The sequence below is a fragment of the Esox lucius genome, chromosome 8 (assembly GCF_011004845.1).
Source record: "Esox lucius isolate fEsoLuc1 chromosome 8, fEsoLuc1.pri, whole genome shotgun sequence".
Taxonomy (NCBI): Eukaryota; Metazoa; Chordata; class Actinopteri; order Esociformes; family Esocidae; genus Esox; species Esox lucius.
This window is the reverse complement of record NC_047576.1, coordinates 17872581-17894434: the sequence shown is the minus strand read 5'-3', so window position 1 is coordinate 17894434 and position 21854 is coordinate 17872581. Positions and strand designations below refer to the sequence as shown.

Genomic DNA, 21854 nt, shown 5'->3' with positions numbered 1-21854 from the left:
GACCCCAATGAAATGCCAGAATCCCAATGTTTTCACTTGCCAAAGAAACCATAACGAACCAGACCGAACTCTCTTTAATCCTTTTTAAACGCTTCTGCAATAAATATTCTACAGCTTTGAAAAAAGAAATCACTCTGAGTGATACCATATTGATGTTCGTTTAGAAGATTAGGGTTGTTTTCCTAAAGAAGTCTGCTTAGGGTTTTGTTCCTTGACGTGTATAATTTTCTTTAGGATCCCACCCTCGATCAAATTCCTACCCCCGTCCAGACCTGAACCGTCGGTCCAGACCCAGCAGCTCTGAAAGATCCCATAGTCGGGACAGGATTACCCCTGTCCCAAAGTCTGGAGGCCCAGCTGAAAACCGGGCCCTCAGCACAGACCTGCTCTCTGCAGACATCCGTGGCATCCTTGACGATCTGCAGCTGGAGCGCAGAGCCGGGGGACAAGGTCCAGTGGAACCCCGGACGGGCTCGGACACTCGGGTCAGAACCACAGCGTGGATGGCCGGTGGCTCATCCTTACGCGGGTCCCGTAGTGCCAGCCCTGCCAAACGCAACAAGAGCGAGCCCTCTGAACCAGGGGCAAAGAAGAGGCACTACGATGCCGACTCGGTTCGCCAGTACATCGCCCGGCAACAGGAGGAGCGTAAGAGACGTCAGCTGGAGGAGAGGAAGGCCCAGAAGGAGGAGGCGGAGAGGAGAAGTCAACGTCTTCAGGAGCTGTACAGGAAGCAGAGAGAAGGGGTAGCTAATAAAGGCCAGGCAGTGGTCCCGGGGGTGGTTCCGGAGGGCCCGGCCCAGAAACGACTGCAGGAGACTTACACTAAACTGTTACTGGAGCATGCTGAGTTAGGGGAGGAGCCTCCACAGGCACAGCCAACCACTTCCGCTGTCATTTACCAGGTAAAGGCCTCTTTGGTTGTAATGGCTGGATTGCATTAGTGGAAACCAAGGTTGTTCTCAGGGCGCGATTCAGTTTTGAACAGTATTTGGTGGTCATTTTCATAGCCTTTTAGGAGAATGTAAGGCATCTAGTTTTGGAGAATTAAAACTGCGCTCATACGACCAATTACAAATGGAACTTGAAAGGGCAAGAAAAACAGGTTGCAAAATGCAATCATTCAGTGGCGGTTTGGAGCCCTGTTAGAACCACGCCAAGATCCTCTTTTGGGGATATTTTTAAGTGTGTAGTTTTTAAATGCATAACCCCACAACATGAGTGTACTACATGGGATCAAAGTACAGCCAGCTTCTCTCCGTATAAAAGGTCTGCTTTCTTTTTGAAAATGTACGTGAAGACGCTAATGCCGGGAAATTGAAAGATTACGGTTCATCTGTCAATTTGTATAAGTCTTGCCTGAGACCAGTCTTGGTTTCTTTGAATGTTATTCTTAGTTTATGAGGATAAAGCCCTCACCAAACCCTTACTCACCTTGTAAGCTTTAGTCAAAATGCCGATGCTGGGTGGAGTGTCAAAATGCAGTCATAACTGGTCTGTCTGTGTTACCCTGCAGCAGAGGCCTCTGTACCAGCCGTCTGGTGAGTCGGACAAGGAGAACCGCAGACAGGAGAGACCCCAGAGTGCCTCCTCCAGCAGTGACCTGTCTCTGTCAGAGCCTCAGCCCCCACCACTGTCCAGGTCAACACACTTGCACACAAACACACACACACAGACAGTGGGCGTTTGTTAACATTTCTGTAATCTAACAGTAGTACCATTATGATTTTCTGGTGGTATCCAGAATTAAAATGCTGTTTTGATGAGTCAGAATGTCACATGCTCAGGGCAGAGGACCGGCTCATGTTCTCCATCATTTTTTAAAGCAATAGTGAAAGAAGTCTTAACTCAGATTTTTTTTAATTCAATGTTTTTCCTGGATGTGTTTTGAGTTGGTCTTTGTCAGTTCATGGGAAAACCTCATCAGATGTGCTCTTGTAATTGCTATTTGAAGCAGGTGGAATTGCATACAGTAGTTAGGGCTAAATACTCAGTCATTAAAAACCACAGTGGGAAGTTTGATGTTCTACTGAATTGAATTAGTTTAAATGTCCCAGTCCTTGTAAGATACCATGTCAAGGGTAATTTTCTTCATAATAAAGGGTTGTCCTTGTCATTACAGGTCTACCAATAATGACCATTCACTGAAGTCATAATGTCAGATATCTGGATATTGGATTATACATGTGTACATATGCATGCTCATTCACCTCAGCTTAAACACAGACATTACAGTGCTTCTTCCCCGGCAGCGCTGCGTTAGTTCACCAGACCTGACCCTGTTCTGCAGTTCTTGGAATCACATCGATTTCATCTGTTGCCCTGTAGTGCTATTGCTTATACACAAACATTGTTTTCAGAAGCTCATTATTATACAGTACATGCCCCACATTTTAGTGTCTTCATGCATATTTACATGCTTTTAATTATTTTTACAGTTTGAATTATTGCTCTCTACAAAAAGTCTTTATTGGGCCGGACATTAAAGAACTTAGCGAATCCACTAAACAAAGTCCTTTGGAAACTGTTAAATTTATTTTCGTTGCCTTTTCCCCCAATTCCCATTTCCTAGATAATCTGACTAATCCCTCACCTATTCCTTCTGTAGGAATGAGCTGGGTCTGGGTGTTCCATCATGGCTTCAGCCAGACCATCTGAGTCGGATAGTCAGGCCCCCATGCCCACAGTCTCCCCCTGCAGACCAGCTCTTCTCCCAGCTCCTGGACCTGAAGAAGGCAGCCGTCCGTCAAACCAGGCCCCAGCCCTGCACTCTCACCGGAACGGCCAACGCATCCAAGAAGAACCGCATCGAGGCCCTGAAAGCCACAGCTGCCTCCCTGTCCACCCGGATAGAGAGCGAAGCGCGGAAACTTGCTGGCGCCGGGATCAACTACGGCTGCACGGGTGCCGCGGATGTGACCGCTCGGACTCAGCCTCAAGACGATGGCCGATGGGCCGACCCGGTCAGCCCGCCGGTCAGAGACGAGGCCGACACAGGCGACCAGCTGTCCCTGAGGATCCAGAGGCTGTTGAGTGCGGCACAGAGTACGTATGACGGAGCTCTCCCTGGGGTGGGCAACCTGCAGGGCTTCCAAGAACAGAGACAAAGGACCACCGCTCCGGGCGACAGGCCTCCAACAGCCCCCGGCCTCAGCGCCCCTAAGCAGCCGGAGGCGGGGAAGACCAACACCCACAACTCCAGCTGTGACTCCATCAGTGAGGGCCCACTGCTGAGCGAATGCAGCTTGTCTGAGGGTGACGTAAGTCCCGGCACCAACACAAAGGCGGTCCCCAACCCGGCTGAGTGCCTCGGGGCTCTGGACTTCTGCGCAGGCCAGCGGGAGAGTTTCCAGCCCATCTCTCACTTCAGGAGAGAGGCAGAGAAGTACCCGGCCCTTAGTCCCATCGCTCAGGCCCAGGACAGCAGCCAAGGCCCCTGGGAGGAGCTGGCAAAGGGGAGCCCGCATAGCGTCATCAACATCTTCACCAAGAACCACCTGTACAGCCACGCCAATGGTCAGCTGTGTTACGTTCAAAGCTGTGCATCTTTGAGGGTTTTTAGACGATGGTGTATGATTTATCAAAATGTAGCCCCTGACCTCCTGTTTTTCCGGCAGTTGGCGCAGAGGAGCGAGGAGACAGGAACTCCCCTTCAGCACGGAACGGAATCTCTGCAGCCAGCGCTGCGGACGGGGCAGCACTTTATGAGGACGATTTTGTGTCGTTGCGTAGCAGCGGTAGTAACCAGTCAAAGAGAGGACACAACGGCCGTGGCGGGTAAGGGGTTTCTACTAGAGGCAACCAATGTTTTTGGGGTGGTCTGAATCCGATATTAAAGTGAAAATATACTGATCTAATGCAGTAATATTTTGGTTGTTAAACACATTTAGATGTTAGACCCATTTAGGGCCATCAAAATTTTTGTAAAACTGTATTCTAAAATGTGTCCATTATTCTGAGTCTGTTTAAAAAGGCTTTACATTACATTAGGCTTTACATTAAACAAAAGCGCAATTGAAATGTTAACGCCAAGTGGAATTGTGTAAATAGAATTCAATCATTGCCCTAAAAATTCTGGCCCAACTGTTCTGCCCAATTCACTTTCTATATTTGTTGTTCAACAGAAATACTAGCATACAAACTTGTTAAATGCCAAATGCAGATCTTTTTCTTATCCTATGTGTCTGGCTATGGGCAAGCGTATTCTTAGACGGGTCTGTTTGGCAACAGACTCAGTCTCGGTGAATTCGATGTATTGAGCTCCGTCATAGAGTAGGCTACTGCTGAATGATTGCAAAAGCTGCCTCGATTTTATAAACTACGATTCCATTCACTTCCCAGAAACCAAATTATTTATATTACCAGAACTTTAAATGTAGAGCTTTCTCCATTGCTGTTTTACCATAAGCAATTTAAATGAGGCTTGCGCTTTTGAAACAAAGCGCCCGTCAGCTTTCATTACTCATGTTTAATTGACACCATGTCAGCTGTGTTATTGTCAGCTGCTTTATTGTCAGCTCGTCAAACATTCTGGGCTGACCAGAAAACGGATTCCGCATTTTAAGCCACATACTGTTGAGGTGATGGCAGCTGCAGTATAATGAATAAGTCCAACCTGGTTGGCTAATTAACAACTTTTTGGGAGTGACAGCAATAACAAGGCAGGGGGATTTTAGAAACGGCGCACACAAAATGTGACAGACGCCAATCTTAATATTCCAATGTTGATTTCTTCACGTTCGAATAGCAGTTTATTTTGGACGTTTGAATACTTTTCAGGTATCAAATGTGAATTTGAGTAAGCTCTGCCTGACTTATCCAGTTTGGAAAGTGTGCCTTCTTCAGGGCAAAGTGAAAATAAAATGTTCATTGATATGCAGAAAAGCAGCAGAAAAATTAATATTGTTTGGCTTCCCACAAATAGTATTCTGATGGACATGTCGTCTTTGCAAGAAATAGACACTTTCATTTTTGAGTAATTTTCTTCTTTGAGACAAATAGTCTTGCACAGTTGTTGTCATGTGTTGGAAACACACCTTTGTTCTGCCAAATTTATTTTGTGTATCTCACTATTAAACATTAATTGTGTCACTAAACAATACTCCCTTTAAATATAAAACCCAGGTTAAGTTGCTGAAAATTCTGATTTTATTTTCATGAGATGAATATGTAGATTTCTGAATCCCATATGACCCCTGCTGTCACACAATGGAGTTGTGCCCATCTGAAAATATTACTACCTTCATTTGAAAAACCGTTGTAAATCTGGAGATTGACCACAGGATGGCACTCATCTCACATGTTAACACAGAGGGATGTTGCGAGGAGTTAGGCTGCTGGTTTCAACTTTTCTGTCCATTTAAATAATGTTTCATGGTCATTTTCAGTATTGCCAGTGGGAACAGCCACTATGAAGAGCTGATAAGCCGCCGGTCACCATTCGCAGACCTGCCTTCCGTCCAGTCTTCAGGCTCCACTCCACAGTCTTCACCTAACTCGAGAAGCTCTGTTAAGAGAGGTTAGACCTTGTACTTTGCATATGCAAACACTGCCTCTTTCAGTTAGGCTCTTATGGATGATGATTGCAACTAAATATTTGGTTGTGGATTACCTGTGGATCTGGCTTTTCTCCAGACTCAAGTTTTTTTATTTAATTTTTATGATTAGTACTGTACTGTACATTCCTCTTTCCCGTCAATGATCTGTCCGGTGTAGTCAAGGAGGACACTCAATTTCACATGTTGAACATCAGTGAGGATACAAGTTCATTTTGGCAGCATAAAAAAACAAACATATGAAGTAAAGAGAGTCGAATGTCAAGGTTCAGGCCAATGGAGAATAAATATATGTGCGGGAAGTTATCTGCACATGCCCAGAATTTTCAGCGGGAGATTAAGCAAATGGAAAAAAGACGGACCTGCAGCCCGTTACTACTTTTCTGTCTTTAATGGGATGAATGAGATCAAATTGTAGGCCATTTCAAAGCAACTATGGAAGATATGTTTCATTGTATTGCAATTCAATTGTAACAGAATCTTTTTATTGGTGAAAGTCTTAAGGACTTTCCCCAGACAATAAACACATTTCCTGAAAACATTTAGTGTCTCTGCTGCTCATAATATCCTTCACTGAAACAAATTGTTTGCTCTCTTTTAGGTGGTTCGTCAGACAAGAGTGATGCCACGCTATTGGAGGAGCAGAGGAGCCCCTGCTCTCTGGGGTCGGAGGCCCCTTCTAGAGACTCCAGACGATGTGGTTCAGCCTCTGAAAGCTCAATTCACAGCCTAGTGAAGAACACCTTCTCTGACTGTACACTAGGGGGTGCCTCCGGGCACTCACTCCACAGGTAAGGGGCCTTCCCGACCGCTAATAAGGGGCTCTTGGGGACTACCACGAAAACCTGAATATCCTAAATAGTTACTCTAGTTTCGTACTGAGAGTCCTGGTTTTTCTTAACAACTCTGAGCCCGTGTGTGTTTTGAGGTGTTGTTAGAACTAGCACAGTCCTGATTTCTTTTTCCCCACATTTTAGGTTTGCCACATGATTATGATTATAAGATGAATGGTAAAGCGGATGCCAGCTTCCAAAAGTCCATTGTACCCAATAATGTTTGCATAGTTCAGTTGACCGTGGTTAATGTTCCAGTGAACCTGAAAACCATTAGGGCCCCACTGTTCTTTCTATTACGTGTCTTTTCCACCCACATACAAATGAATCTCAAAGTCTGTCTGGCCAGAGTAAATGAATTAATAGGGTCTCTCCAGTTCACTCACTCCGCGGTCTAACTCAACACTCAAGAATGCTTATTTTGCTGAGGATACATATCGGGACGTTGAGGCTGAGCACTCATTTTCTAAATGTGTTAAGGATGTCTGATTCCCAGTGCCAGCGAAATAAGTCTTGTGGTTGCAGTTCTTGGTCGCAGCTGAAGGGTCTGCAGCAGAGAGCCCTGTACTGCTGAGAGGCGGAGGAAGGGGGCAGAGACGACAGTCCAACACTGACTCTTTTGTTAGGGCAGCGAGGTGGTCAAATCTGCTCACCGCAAAATGGGCGCGTTGCCAGCCACAAAAAAGGGGGAGAAATCTCCCTGTGACATTTGAGCCTCTTAAAAGGCATGTAGAGGCCACGGCGGAAGATTCCCTCCATACCTTTCTTTCTGCGTGATGTGATAGCGACTACGTTCACGGTGCAGTCCTTAATGCGCCCGTTGTTCTCCAGTAAGGTTAGGTCCTGGGCGTGCTAGCAGGGGCAAGGCACCAGTGTTTACCAGCTTTAGAAGCATATATCATGTGGGATTAGACATTGAGGCCCATTCCACTGGCGGAAGGCTGCACAAAACGGTCATTGATACCTTTTGGTCAGGCTTAACATTGCTTTAAGTCTTAATGTGACTCCCCTGGGGGCACCCACTTTAATCGTTAATCAGTGAGTATAGTGGAGACACATCGAGTCGTATGCTTCAAAACTGCGGGGAGGGGAAGAAAAAATGTGTCAGGCTTGATTTAAATTGACAGCTACAAAAGGACTGGTTTCTTTCCTATGAATTAAACACCAGCCTTTCTTGGTTCCAGTTTGGGTTTGGACAGTAAGAAGTCCCCCAGAAGTCTGTCTCCAGCTGGCTCTCCTCCAGGGTCAGGTTCTCCTCGCGTTTCTCCGGGCAGCACCTCCCTAGCCGGGGCTGACAGCCCAGGTCAGGGGTCCGGCTCCCCCCAATCGTCAGCCCGGCCCGGCTCCTCCTCTTCCCTGTCGTCTGCCGCCAGGGGAAAATCTCCGGCCAACAGTGGCAGAACAGAGCCCAAAGCTGCAGGTAATACCTGCTCTGAAAGTGCTTTGATACACATTCCTCACATACTTCCATCACTCAACGTCTTGGCCACATCGGTCTTCCCTCCAGGCGATCTCCACTACACCCCTGGGGTTCTGCAGCAACGGATGTCTGCCGAGCTCAACTACCTTGAGTCCATAGAGGAGTCTGTGCGCCAGCTGGGTGACGTGGAACGACTAAGGGGTGTGTCTCTGGCCCAGCAGGAGAGCGTCTCGCTCGCCCAGATACTCAAGGTAAGGGAGGCCCGCCTGCCAACCTGGGCATCATAAGGCTGCTTACATGTCTATTTAGATGCTTAGTGCAGTCCCTGGTCGAGTCTTGATTTGTTAGTTTCAACATCTTTGGCATGATGCTTCTGGTCGTTTCAACCTTTATCTATAGACCCTGACCTTTGACCTCTAATCTTTCAGGCGCAACAGCAGCGGCATGAGCGTGACCTTTACGAGCTGAAGGTTAAGGCCGAGGTGGAGGCACTGGAAACCCAACGGCAACTGGAGGAGACTCGTCAGAAAGCAGCCAGGGTGGGGTGGCGGCACTGCCGTTTGTTACTGGCGGAACTAGAAGACTTCTGAGCTTCAGTGTAAACCGTCGACCGATTTGGCCCATGGTTGACGCTTATGATGGATGGAATGATGGCTTTGTATTGGGAAACTCTTGAGATTATGTGTTCAGCGTTCTACATTTGCTCTGGGGTAAGATGTGTTGGGGATCTATTTTCGAAGATGTGTGATTCAGTCAATGTGTGTCTCCTCGCAGGCTCACATTGAGCTACAGGAGAACATGGCCCAGACACAGCAGCAGTCTCTGGAAGGCGTGCAGGACGCTGCCATAAAGATGATCAACCAGCAGGCTGAGTCTGTACGCTACACAGCCGAAGCCGCCCGGCAAATCAAAGAGGTCCGTGCGCTGTCCCTCATCCCTGTTCATCAAATGACCATTGTTCTCTTTGTTAGCCAGAGGTAGACTGAATTAATCTTACACACCTGGTCTTCCAGGGTTGAATCGCAATCTTACCGACCCGGCTGCTCTTCAGGAACAGGGCTCAGTTAAGTCTTCTTCAGTCCATACACGTTGCTCTGTCTCCCTCAGATGACGGAGCTTGCCCGCTCTCAGATTGCCGGAGCCATTGGACTCCCTGCCGCCGCCCCCATCACCCCCCTGTTGGACCAGCAGAGGCAGCACCACCAAAGCTTCATGAAGCAGCTCCAGCCCTGCGCCGACGCCGACGTCTCCAGGAGCGAGGTCCGGGCCAGGACCGAGGATCCCCCATCGTCCCTGGACAGCCGCTCTGGTTCCATCCCCTCCCGGAGACCCACCCTCAGGTAACGGGCGATCTAGACATGTTGCTCATGGGATGGGTTTAAGTGAATCTGCTTCTGGCTGGTTGCTTATCCAAGCTGGGATCATAAACCCACAGTTGTCTATACAACTCACCTACGCCGGTCATTTTGCTGTTAACTTTTCCCAAAGATGAAAGGATGTGAAATTTGGAATTAAAGGATAGTTGCGAATGAGCCGACTGATGGCTACAGCAAACAATGTTATCAGTCGTTTTTCAGTGCAATAAAGATAATGTTTTGGCACATTATCTTTACACACGTAGAGCTGTTTTTCCGCATCATCAGTTTAGGCTGTTAATCTGTGTTAATTTGCACTTTTGATCCCGTTCGTTTGTCTTGATTACCTAATAAACCCCCCACCATCTTTCTCTCACGCCACCTTCCTCTCTCCTTCTCTTCCACTCCCCAGTGGTGGGGAGAGCAGCAGCCACCTGAGTCCCTCCTTGGCCTCATCGGATCAGAGAGGGTGGAGGAAGGCGGAGGCAGGGAGCAGTGCTGCGGAGGAGGAGGCACATACGGCCATCGACGAGTCCCTCCCCAGTGACAGTGCACAGTCCCTTCTGGATGACAAAGGTGGGCGAGATGGCGCCATTATCCAAAGCAGCCAACTGTTTACACACTGACAAAGAATGTACCAATCCTAATGAAATGGCTCTCAACAGTTTTTTTCTCCAATCACTCCTCGGGGACCTCAAAACGATTTCCTTGTAGCTCTGAACTAGATTACCTGATGGACTGTCTTAGAGGGATGCGCTGTTTTATTTTCTTCTCCAACCCCATTCAGACACCACCTCCATCGCCACGGAGTACTCGCTGAAGTTTGACGAGTCTATGACCGAGGATGAGATAGAGGAGCGCTCGTTCCGCTCTCTGCTGCCCTCGGAGTCTCACAGGCGAGGGGCGACGGAGAGGAAGAGGGATGCCCACGAGGAGTCAGAAGAAGATCCCAGTCAAGAGAGAACTTCTGTCCCGGAAATCTCCAAGGTCAGATCCAAGACCTCTGATTGCTAGTTGTTTGAAGTTGGTTTTACCTGTCTCTTGGGAAAGCGTGGCATTATGCCTCCCTGCCCTATTTAACCTCCGTAATGGTGAATTGATTGCTTCGGTCCAACATGTTGTCGTGTCCCAGCTCCTAATGTCAGGCAGTGGTGGACCCCAGATTTTCTGAAGTGTGCCTGAGGGTACATAGACTGCTCCCGCAGTCAGGGGATCCTAGAGACTGGGAAAGCCTGCTCACCTCCTCACTAGCCTGGGCACAATAAACATGCTGTGTGCTCCCGCCCTAACTGCTCCTCTGAGATTCCCTGCCGGGTTGAGTCCGCCCCCTCGTTCCTTACTCATTCCGCAAACAAAATATTTGATTGTGGTGAAGCTAAGAGATAGCAGGGAACCCAACGCTCCAGTTCCAACCCGACTGCCCTACGTGCCGTGGCGATTTATGCTCATCGCCCGGCCTTCCGTTGCGCTCTAGGCCTTCCGACAATGATTGGATTGGACTTCGGTATTTACGACACCCGATTCTACTTAGCAAACACGATTTCTCTCAGCCTGCCACTGTTTGCTTTCTGTGTGTGCCGTGTTGCCTAATTGATAAGGCTTGTGGTATCATAATGACTGTCCCCGCTCCCTCCCCGTCCCCAGCAGCCCCAGACAGATGGCAGCATGGTCTTCTCCAGCGGGCAGGACAGCTTCTCTCGGTTCACTATGGACATGGTGCGCCAGTACATGAAAGAGGAGGAGGTGCGCGCCCACCACCAGAGCTCCCTGCTCCGCCTGCGCCAGAAGGCCCTGAAGGAGAAGACCAAAGCAGAGCTGGCCTGGCTGGAGCACCAGAAGAGGCACGTGTTTTCTCTAACCACAGCCATGCTGTTGCATTTTCATGGTTCTTTTATTCAGTCTCAGCCAGTGTCTGGTGTAACAGTCGGCGCACTCTGTAGGAATTCAATGGGAACTAATGCTTCTATGCTGATGTTTCACACTGCCCCTTCCTTACAGGCGCCTCCGAGACAAGGGCGAGGATGACAAGATGCCACCCATCCGAAAGAAGCAGAGAGGCCTGCTACTCAAATTGCAACAGGAGCAGGTAAGAACCAGAGCAGGCGAGAACAGGGTGGATCAAGCGAACCTATTAACAACAAGTGTTCCCCATCTGTCAATGTGTCATGACCATTTGACCCTGTGTGGCGTTCAGGCGGAAATCAAACGTCTGCAGGAGGCCAACAAGGCCGCCAGGAAGGAGAGACAGCTACTCCTCAAACAGCAAGAGGACATTGAGAGAATGAGACACACCACCCTCAAACTGAAGGAGCGCCTCAAGTATGCCGGCGACACCCCACCGGTCAGTACTAGAGGAAACTTCATCCAAAATAGGCGCGATACGTTTCTGTGGCGCTTAACATCCAGGCTTCCCACCTTTGGGACAAGGACTTGTAGTTTTAGAGCAGAAATCTGAGCACCTTTTTATCATGCACAGATCTATAATATTGACGAGATGGTCGTTTGGCCGTTCTACCAGTGGTGGCAAAAACAGGTGGGACAGCTCTAGCCAATTAAAAGGCAGACAAATTTGTGAACACTGGTAATATTATTCATAACTGCCACGTCTATAATAAAATGTATGATCTCAAGCGTCACACAACATCTTTTGACTGGAGTAAGCAAATTGCCTCTCTCACTGACGTTCGTATAAAACGCGTCCGGTTGGTATGTCACCCGGACAGATTTTTGTAAGAGGAATTCCTCTGTTGCCACTTCCTGTCCGGTACCCTGTCCCATGTTGTTTTATCTCACCTTGATATTGAATACTTCACGGCACTTAAGTAGCTTATGAGTAGTCCTTGCACTGTACTCTTTTCCACTCTCTATCCTGTGAGTGTGACAAATGTCATAGATTGAAGAAAAAAAATCTTTAACTTGTGTGTTGAATTTTTATATCTGAATGTAGATATTGAGCTGATCTTCAGAAAGCAAAGCTTTTGTTGTCTGTGTTTAAAACAGCACCTGCTTTCATGGAGAGTCTCGTTCTGCCTGTCATTTGTTGTGTGACCACCTGTGTCCTCCAGGAGACGTCCGTGTCAGAGCTGGTAGATGGGGCGTCCTCTCCCAGCGTTGCCATGACCGAAGGGGACATGCGCAGCACTTCTCCCCTCTCTGTGTCTGGCAGTGAGACGAGCAGCATCATGCAGAAGCTCAAGAAGATGCGCTCTCACATGGACGAGAAGTAATTTGCACTTTCCATTAACCCGTTGTTCAGTCCCCCTTTTCTATTGTCTACTAAAATGTATTTTTACCAGTGTTTACTGCGGAACTCTTTGCTAGCAGTTTTTTTCTGCTCCAGGGTTTATAACAGGCCCCTGTAAATGATACCAGCTTTTAAAGATACAATGACCTATGTTTTCGTGTTGGGCGTGTCAGTCATTCTGTTTGCTTTGTTGTTTAACAAGGATTTAGATAGCAGCTTCAGAGCTGCTGTTATTCACAAGAATAACGCCTCCGAATTGCTGTTGTCTTGTAATAGCTTTGAGGTTGGCTTGACCAGACACCCAGATTCTTCTGTGGTGCTGATGTGAATGTAAGCATGCTCCATGTCATTCCTTCTAACCCATGTGCTACTCATTCCGGTGTTTGTGATATGATCCATGGCAATTATTTAGTGTCAGATCTGAGTCTGGTGTTTCTGGCAAGCAGCCAGGGCAGGATTAATTCTGCCTGGACAAGACTCTGGGGCTCACGTGACCACCAAATGTCCAGACACGCACACAGACTGACCTCGTTCTTTCATTCAACATCTGCAATACAGATCTTAACAAGAGTTGAGTTGTTGAGGGATTTCAAACCTTATTAATTGTATTAATCATCAATCAGTTCTAATTCCTGTCAGTTAATGATTCCTCAAACATGGAAATTCACCAATTTTACCCAGTGTCATTGCTCAAAGTAGGGCTGTCAGTGTGAGGCTGGACTATTCCTCGTTCGTCGCAGTGCTTTTGTGCGCGGTCTTTTAACCGTCTGCCATTTCATTGTTTTCAAACGCCCTCTCTCATAATCAGACCTATTATTTTTGTTGTTAATCAAAGTGAAGTTTAATATCTGCTTTTAGTCAGCATTTTATTCTAATGAACACTTTAATCGTGATTTAGTAAGCAGTGGTTAAAAAACATTAACAAAATTGTTTACCCAGCGCTCTGTTTTTCAACTTTAAGCAACAATAATCTCCCCAAATTCCCCCATCCTTTTCATTTTAATTAAGGAAAAGCATTATGTCCACTGGGTTCGCCAAACAAGACAAAGGCCTCTCTCGTAAGCCCTTGAGGATTAGTATTTATCTATCAGGCCTAGCTCTCCTCTCTGGCACTGACACACGAATTTACACATGGGTACACATTCCTAGACACCCAGCCTTTATCACAGTGAAAAGACAAATGCTGTCATTCTGCCATTGTCCTGGCCGCTCCTGATAAACAAATACCCGTTTATGCAGGTCGTTGCTAGTTAACCCAGTCACTAAGTCCTTATTATGGCTACATTTTCTTAAAGTTTTAAAGAAATTGTAGCCGCACTGCCAACTGTGTGCCTAACCCTATGTAAGTCCCAAGAGCTGTCTTTTTCACAAGTTGGACAATAGCTGTAAAAAGTAAAAAACAACACCACTAAGTAGCTAGGATTACTTGCCTTTGGATGAAATATTGTGCAATTAAACACCATGCTTTAACTCACTGCTCTCTCTACCTCTCTCTCCCTGTCTTTGCCGTTGTCTTTTGTTTCATCCTTTTCTTCTCTGTTTTTGCTGTTTTCCCTGTCCTTCATGTGTTGTTAATTTTCCCTGTACATGTCCTCTTTTTGCTTTGTTTTTTTTATTGTAGACACTGCTCTCCTGTCCTCTACTTCTTCTCTGTGTTCACGGCTCACCACTGGGCCTCTCTCAGTGTCTGTTTTCCCAACCTCCATCCCAAATTCCAGCTGTTTATCTACAACCAGTTGGTCAGGTACAGTGCTTCTCTCGCCTTTCACCGCTGCCCCTGACTTCTGTCCCATGGAGCATGCTTGCGTTCGGCTCTCGCTTCTGGGAGGGAGAAACTTTAATGGGGTGTTGCCGGGTTTGTTTTCAGGAAGTGGGGGAATTGTCAGCTTGGTGAGAGGAAAAAAAACACCCAGTGCCCCGACTGTGTTCAAATGAGCTGGTCTTAAGGCAACGCCAACCAAATATCACTGCATGTACCATCACAACTATGCATGAAGGGGCACAGACTTCAGAACACCAGGTGGAGAAAGTGATGGGAAATGCCTGAAAAGGCATCATCATTGCTAATATGACCTCACTTTGATAAACTGAGGTCAAAGAACACATTCAACTTAAAAGAAAGTGTCGCTTGATTTGAGCGAGACTCTCCCATTGGACAGCAATAGCTCTCCTACCCCTGTGGGGTGACACCCTCATTTAACTCTGATTCAAAGGGAAAACATGACCATGCATCTACTAATTTCCAGTATTCAAGCGGCTCGCTACTCAATAGACATAGCCCATGAGCTATTTGGCTACATCCCATTTCTAAGAATCAACAGAGCCTTTGGCCGGTGCTTTAGCGCTGATAAAGGATTTTATCAGTCTAATGAGCCCAATAAATCTTCACGGATGTTCCTGATTGGGTATCTTGCTTGTGATGGGCTAATTAGTGTGGTATAAGTGGGCCAAACAGAATTAGGAGCTCCGTCTAGCCCAGTGCCCTACAATGTCTTTCTCAACTGTAGTATGAATTAAACTGATACAATAGAGTGAGAGAAGTGCTGTCAGGCACTTCTCCTAATTATATTCAACATGTAAAATAGCTTCTTAACCTGCATCTCATTACAAACAAGTCCTTTTCAGTGAACATCATAAATCAAATCAATGAAGGGATTTGAATGGCTTCTTTACTCTCTGCAGTGTGAATGGTGGATTAATTCTTGTGTTCATGCCTGAGTTTCACACACACATTCAGTCCTTTATTCTGAAGGAGATTTTTTTTATTTATTTTTTTGTCATCTATCCTGACTCTGCCTATTCTGCCAGTATAGTCATAGAATATCTAGAACAAAATAATCACTGACTTGAATGGGGGAGACCTGTTTATTGTTATGGACGCGTCCAATATGCGTAATCTAGATGGTTAACTTGGTTGAACCTGATGCATGATGTTGACATGATGATCTCCTCCCCACTGCTTGCCTGTCTGTTTCTCGTCCGTCGTAATCAAAGGCCTGTACTCTGCCTGGGGAAGAGCTTTGGTGCAGTGTCATGTACACCATGTGTGTGGAGGTGGGCCTTTTTGGTGGGCAGTCCTAGAGGTTTGGAGTTTGCCATGCAGATGGGCAGGACAGTCGGGGTGAGCTTTGTCTCCCCTACCTCCCGCAGGGTTGGGGTGTTTCTTTTTATTACTTGTCCTCACGATGGTTGTGCCCTCCTCCACCTCACTCTGTAGGTTCCTGACTAAGCGGGAGCAGGGCCTTATGCAGAGGAGGAGGCACGCCGAGGAGCTGCTGCAGTGGAAGCAGAGGCTGGATGCAGAGGAGGCGGAGGTCCGGCGCATGGAGAAGCAGGCCCTGGCCGCCTGGGACCGTGAGCGGCCCAGAAACCAGCCTCCAGAACACAGAGACGGCTCTGGCCAGCTCAGCCCTCCGCCTCAGACCGACACAGGTGACGGCCCATTGTTTGACACACAGGGTGACTGACTGTGCACTGAGCTTGTGGCGCCTCCGTTTTTGACCCTTGAACTTTGTCACCCGTCTCGTCAGACTCTGTGAGCGAGGCCAAGTACTCCCCCGTGGTGACGGGCTCCAGCGTGCACACAGAGCTGTCTGGGTCCCAGCGTCCTGACAGCCCCCCCACAGGTCAGCCAGGCGCCATCTCCGAGCTGCCCTCAAGCCAGCACAGCCCTACCATATACTCCCAGGACTTTGACTCCCCCTCCGGAGGCAAGACGGTAAGGCCCTGTGCATGTTACAATGTCATGTTTTTGCAAGTGTTGTGTTGCTACGGTAGAAAGACACTGTTTTCATGTTCTCAGTTGGTAAAGCATGTCATATGTAACACAATGGGCTAACACAACGGGTTAATACGTGGATGCGACTAACACAACAGGTTAATACGTGGCTGCGACTAACAAGGCGGGTTAATACGTAGGTGCGACTAACAAGGCGGGTTAATACGTAGGTGCGACAAACAAGGCGGGTTAATACGTAGGTGCGACTAACACAACGGGTTTATACGTGGCTGCGACTAACACGGCGGGTTTATACGTGGCTGCGACTAACACAACAGGTTAATACGTGGCTGCGACTAACAAGGCGGGTTAATACGTGGCTGCGACTAACACAACGGGTTAATACGTGGCTGCGACTAACAAGGCGGGTTAATACGTAGGTGCGACTAACACAACGGGTTAATACGTAGGTGCGACTAACACGGCGGGTTTATACGTGGCTGCGACTAACACGGCGGGTTTATACGTGGCTGCGACTAACACGGCGGGTTTATACGTGGCTGCGACTAACACGGCGGGTTTATACGTGGCTGCGAATAACACGGCGGGTTTATACGTGGCTGCGACTAACACGGCGGGTTGACATTTTTAAAGCTGTTTCCACAGGATATCTTTTTCCCAGATGATTGCATGACGACGTAGAGGTCTCAGAAACCTGTGTATCAATTAAGATACAATTTGTGTTACAGGGTTTTCAAAGGCATCTTTTATTCTTCAACAAATTAATTTAGTTAGCACCCTATTAAAGATGTTTAATATTAATGTACAATGTATGTACGAGTCTCAGTTCTCTGGGCAAATGCAGTTTATATATGGATGTGTTTAATACTTGGGTTTGTGTACACACACAGCTATAAAATTAATGGGGTGGGTTATAAACAGAATTATGGTATACAAAATTAATTTTAAAGCAACATTCAAAAGGAAGTCAGTCATTGCGTTTGATCCTCTGTCCTAACAGCAAATTGAGAATGTCAACTCTCTCTTACCATCACTAGGGAACTTGGTAAATGTATGCCTTTGTCCAGTTGCTGCTTCTGGTGAATTGTAACTTTCCTTGTGCTTAGTTCATTGTGTTCATCAATTACTCAGTGTGACGTGCCGCATTGTTAATGAACTGACCAACCGGGTCAAGAAAATTTGCTATAGACTTGAAGTCTAAAACGGTGCAGAATAGTTTTGTATTCACAAAGGCAGTACTACATTACTTTAACTACATTAAGGACACTACCTTTTGATTGTATGTGTGTGTTAGAAAGAGATGTTTTTCATGGCATGCTTAGTTAGCTTGGCCATGCTGTTGTGATGAATGGGAGACTGTGTCCTGAACTCCCCTTTGGGCCCTATCCTTTTCCACTGTTGTACAGTCTCCTTCACCAAAAGCCAGCCTCAGCACTAATGCACACCCAGAGGGCAGCAGCAGCAGCAGCAAGATGCAGCTCCGCTCCTCCTCCAGGACTACCAGCCACGACCCCAAGGCCACAGACACCACTCCAGCCACGCACACAGGTGAGTTGATCCCACCTACTGGAGCATCAGGACCTCTGAAATGTCTTTTCTTTTCGGTTAGAGACATGAAACGGGGCTTAGAATGAGGACTGACAGTTCGGACAGAAAATGATGCTGAGGAAATAAAAGATGATTGGTGCACTTCCCTGACATTCAACCTGCTTGGTAGTGTTATGGGACTACAGGAACCATCTCAGTCACTGAGCCATAGCCTTTCACTGTAGTTGCTGTTTGGTGGTGCCATTCATTTGGACATTTTGATATTCAGGTTTTACTAAATTGCACATGACAAACTTGCCTACATTCATAGAAAAGGGGAACAAAGGTACCAGCATGGTTATTTGGCTGGACCCAAAGAATTACCAGTTTTTTTTTCTCAGCCCTTTTTTGTTCCAGATTGAACCCTCCTGCTTTCTATATAGAATCTTCTGAAGAGGATTCTTCATGGAACCCAGGAAGTGTTATTTTAAGTTACCCACATCGACAGCCCAAGAACCTTTTCGGAAACGATAAAAAACATTCTTACCTCTTTTCTAAGAATTGCCATTCAGAAGCTCTGAGTTGGATTACTTTTGACTAATCAGGCCCTGTTTGGATTTTGCATTCTAACCGTACTTATTGTGCCACACAGAGCCCATGTCGGATCAGAGCGACATAGAGAGCCGTATTCGTGCTCTCAAAGAGGAGCTGCGTAAACGCAAAACTGTGGTGTACCAACTGAAGAAGGAGCAGAAGAAGAGACATAAAGAGCGTCTGAAAGCCCAGGAGGCCAGCCTGCTGAAGCAGCTAGAGGTCAGTGCTGGAGCATGAACTAAAGTAAACAAACTAGAGCTCCAAAATCAGATAAAATGACTTTTTGATCCCCAACTATGGATTTAACAACCTAAAGAATATATACAGCTCTGGAAGAAATTAAGAGACCATTGCACCTTTTTCTTTCCTTTCCAAAAAAGTTAAAAAGGAAGGTTTTGAGTGAGGAACAGAAGGGTTAAAATTAAGAGACCACTGCAAATTGAACGCTTCTGTTCCTCACTCAAAAACTTTCTTTACCACTTTTTTGGAAAGGAAATAAAAAGGTGCAGTGGTCACTTGTTTTTTTTCTGTAGCTGTACATACATTTAATGCTGTTCTATGGAATTGCATGATTCTTTGGGTGCTTAAATCCATTGCTTTTGTTAATACTTCTCTTGATGTAAGCTATAGTTCTTCCTCATTAGTCAACCATCAAACCCATTGTAAATGGTCGAGTTAATGTGGCTTTAAGGAGGATGTGTGTCTGTGTCTCAGCCTGCCCTGCTACATTCAATGGTCAGTCACAAGAACAGCAACTTAAATTGTGATTTCTGTTTTCTTATGTTTAGTCCTACAATGACTTCATCGAGAAGACTAAGACTGAGTTGAATAAAGAACCGGACTTGACACCTTTGACCAAACCTCAGATCAAAACCCCCACTTCAGCCTGCGAGAAACCCAAGATTAAACCCTTGCTTCCTTACAGGTACACCAACTTTAATATGAGCTGGATTCACACTGAGAAATGTATTTAAGGAAAATAAATTTTAAAAATGTAATCAAGTCCAGGTCTGTTGACTCTTATCTCACCTTAAGTCTGAATCAATCAATCCATGTTAAGTTAACTTATCGCCCATCTGAATCAATTTCACTCAATCTCTCATAAGTCTGAAGAATGGGTCTGTATTCACGGGATCTTATCTTTTTTCTCCCCAGGCCCGAAACAAGCAAAGATCTTAATGTTGTCTCTGACTCTGAGAAAGCTGAGAAGACCCTTCCAGATTCTCCAGTTGAACAAGGTATGTTGTGTTACAGGCACAGGTTTGTCCTTAAAATCCAAAAAATGTGTGCCCATGCTGTAATACATTTGTTTAATGTTCTGTCTTTCAGCTGAGCTCACACCATCTGGCCTCAGTAAAAATATTTCTGGGCACGAGGACTCCTCAGACGATGACCCCCCTACAGTCACCCAAACCCCAATGAATAGGAGTCCAGAGCACAGCAACGGTCTGAGTGGCCTGCTGTCCCCAGACATCCTCCCCAGCCTGCCCTCTGTTGGGGGGCTTCCCCTGATGGAGCCAGCCAGGCTACAGGCTACCGGCAGTGGGGATGAGAGTGTTGTCTTGGAGGAGCTGGACTCTATGAAGTCTGAAGGATCTGAGCATTCTCACTCCAGCCCTGAAGACCATCTACTTGAATGGGGGCCAGCTTCCCAGCAGTGCCAGTCTCTCTCAGAGCCTGCCTCCTCAAAGAATGGAAAACAAAGACTTTCCCCAACAAGCAGCCTCGATGATGAGGAGAAATCTTTTAAGTCTCGGTCCCCCGTCAAAGAGCAACCCTACACCCCAGAAGCTGAAGTCATACCATCTAAGAAGGACATTTTAGCAGAGGGGGAGGAGACATCTCCTGCTCCTTCAGCTGATGGTTATCTTGAAGACTTTGAATCATCAGTGGATTTGTCACTTGGGGAGGATAACCAAGGCTCCAAACCTACCTCACCATCCTACCAAGACACCGTGGACGTTTCACACAGTGCTGAAGAGGAAATCGTTGAGGAACTGAGTGAAAGATCTGTAGTCACTAGTGGCAGCCCTCACTCGGAACAAATTCTGGACCTGAAAAGACAGGAGCCGATTGTTTCCCAGGAAAATGTCATTAGTTCAACCCACTACCCAACAATCTCTCCTTTCCAGACTGTACCTTCACCAGCTCTTGATGAAATGCCTAACTTTACCATTGGAGACAGGGTTTTAGTGAGCAATGTCCAGCCCGGTACACTTAGATTCAAGGGCCACACCAGCTTTGCCAATGGCTTCTGGGCTGGAGTAGAGCTAGACAAGTCAGAGGGAAGCAATAATGGCACATACGATGATGTGGTCTACTTTGAATGTCCAGAGGGTCATGGCATCTTTGCTCCTCCAGACAAGATCTCCCATCTGCCAGAGAGGTTTGAGATCTATGTGGACACCACAGAGGATGAGGACTCTTTTCTTGATGACCAGTCTGACAATGAGCTGAAGAAACCTGATTTTGAGAAGGAGATGCATGAGGAGGAGACAAATCTGGGAAATAACAGACCGGTAACATCTCACATGAGTTCTGGAGGAAACAAACCTGCAGATTTGAGCGATGGTCCTGCTGAACGCCCAAAAAACCTGACCAATTCACACGAGGTCAAACAGGCTGATTATCCAATCTCCAATGGTAGAACAAAGACCATCATCCTGGACCTTGAAGACGTACCTACCAGTCTCTTCATCACAGATATACAGGGCAAGATTGCCTTGGGGAGGCAAACTCTGGATGAAACCACTACCCTCATTGAGAGGACAAGCCTTGATGTCCATCGGAAGTCTACCTCAGAGCAAACCGATTTAGAGAGAGATGCCCTCAGTTCTTTTGCCGATAAGCTCCTCAACACCTTCATGAAAGATGCTGTGAAGCAGTTCACACAGATCAGAAAGGCCAAAGAAGCAAAGGTAGCGGCTGCTAATCAAATGAAAGTGGACCTTTTCAATGGAGAAGAGGGCAGGCAGACTCTCTCCCAATCTCTGTCTGTAGAACAAGGAGATGGTCTGCCGTTCTTCCTAGAGTCAGAGCCTGATGAGCAACTCTCATCCCCAGAACTTTGCAACCGACCGGTAAGTTAATCTGAACTCTGTTCTCTCCTCCAAAATAATTAAAAGCTTAGAGCACATTTATATATTAGTAATTTAGCAGACTCTCTCATCCAGAGGGACTCACAAAACCAGTTGGGGAACAGCCACTCAATGACTCAACAGACAGCAACTGATTAGATAATGGCCCAATGCTTTAACCTCCCCTAAACTCCTTGTTTTTAGCCCAAATACTTTGGAGGCTTCATCTCGTTAATGATTAAACAGAACTGATCAGGTGACTGGGGGAATACACACCAATAATTGTTTATCAGCACTGTTGATTACCATTCAGTCTTGATTCACCTGAAAAAAAAACCTTTGGGGGTTTGTTTGAGTCCCAAGGTCAAACAACAACTTGGCTTGGCTGAAGAGATGTTGACAGATATCCAATTTAATACGGTGCTTTATTTTTTTACCTTTTGTAGATTTTCACCCAGGTAAATGTCTTTATAGTTTTTGAAGTATATAGAAACTTTTGTATTTTTGAAC

At 46.6% G+C, this 21854-nt stretch overlaps 1 protein-coding gene across 3 annotated transcripts in view; it reads left to right on the top strand.

The window, feature by feature from the left end:
* Positions 1–21854, top strand: part of cep350 (centrosomal protein 350) — a 37744-nt gene that overhangs the window by 10663 nt on the left and 5227 nt on the right. Inside the window, exons 10-34 of one of the 3 annotated variants that reach the window (XM_010902380.5) lie at positions 235–905; positions 1517–1641; positions 2609–3516; positions 3618–3777; positions 5388–5518; positions 6157–6346; positions 7573–7808; positions 7896–8059; positions 8237–8347; positions 8583–8723; positions 8916–9148; positions 9576–9739; positions 9951–10150; positions 10811–11004; positions 11162–11249; positions 11358–11504; positions 12229–12386; positions 14029–14151; positions 15625–15839; positions 15938–16125; positions 17553–17694; positions 18326–18486; positions 19056–19192; positions 19423–19505; positions 19597–21347. In XM_010902380.5, the coding sequence (XP_010900682.3) occupies positions 235–905; positions 1517–1641; positions 2609–3516; positions 3618–3777; positions 5388–5518; positions 6157–6346; positions 7573–7808; positions 7896–8059; positions 8237–8347; positions 8583–8723; positions 8916–9148; positions 9576–9739; positions 9951–10150; positions 10811–11004; positions 11162–11249; positions 11358–11504; positions 12229–12386; positions 14029–14151; positions 15625–15839; positions 15938–16125; positions 17553–17694; positions 18326–18486; positions 19056–19192; positions 19423–19505; positions 19597–21347 (6821 nt within the window). Of the gene's footprint in view, positions 1–234; positions 906–1516; positions 1642–2608; positions 3517–3617; positions 3778–5387; positions 5519–6156; positions 6347–7572; positions 7809–7895; positions 8060–8236; positions 8348–8582; positions 8724–8915; positions 9149–9575; positions 9740–9950; positions 10151–10807; positions 11005–11161; positions 11250–11357; positions 11505–12228; positions 12387–14028; positions 14152–15624; positions 15840–15937; positions 16126–17552; positions 17695–18325; positions 18487–19055; positions 19193–19422; positions 19506–19596; positions 21348–21854 lie in introns of all 3 variants that reach the window. The other 2 variants (XM_010902379.5, XM_010902381.5) reach the window with 2 other exon arrangements.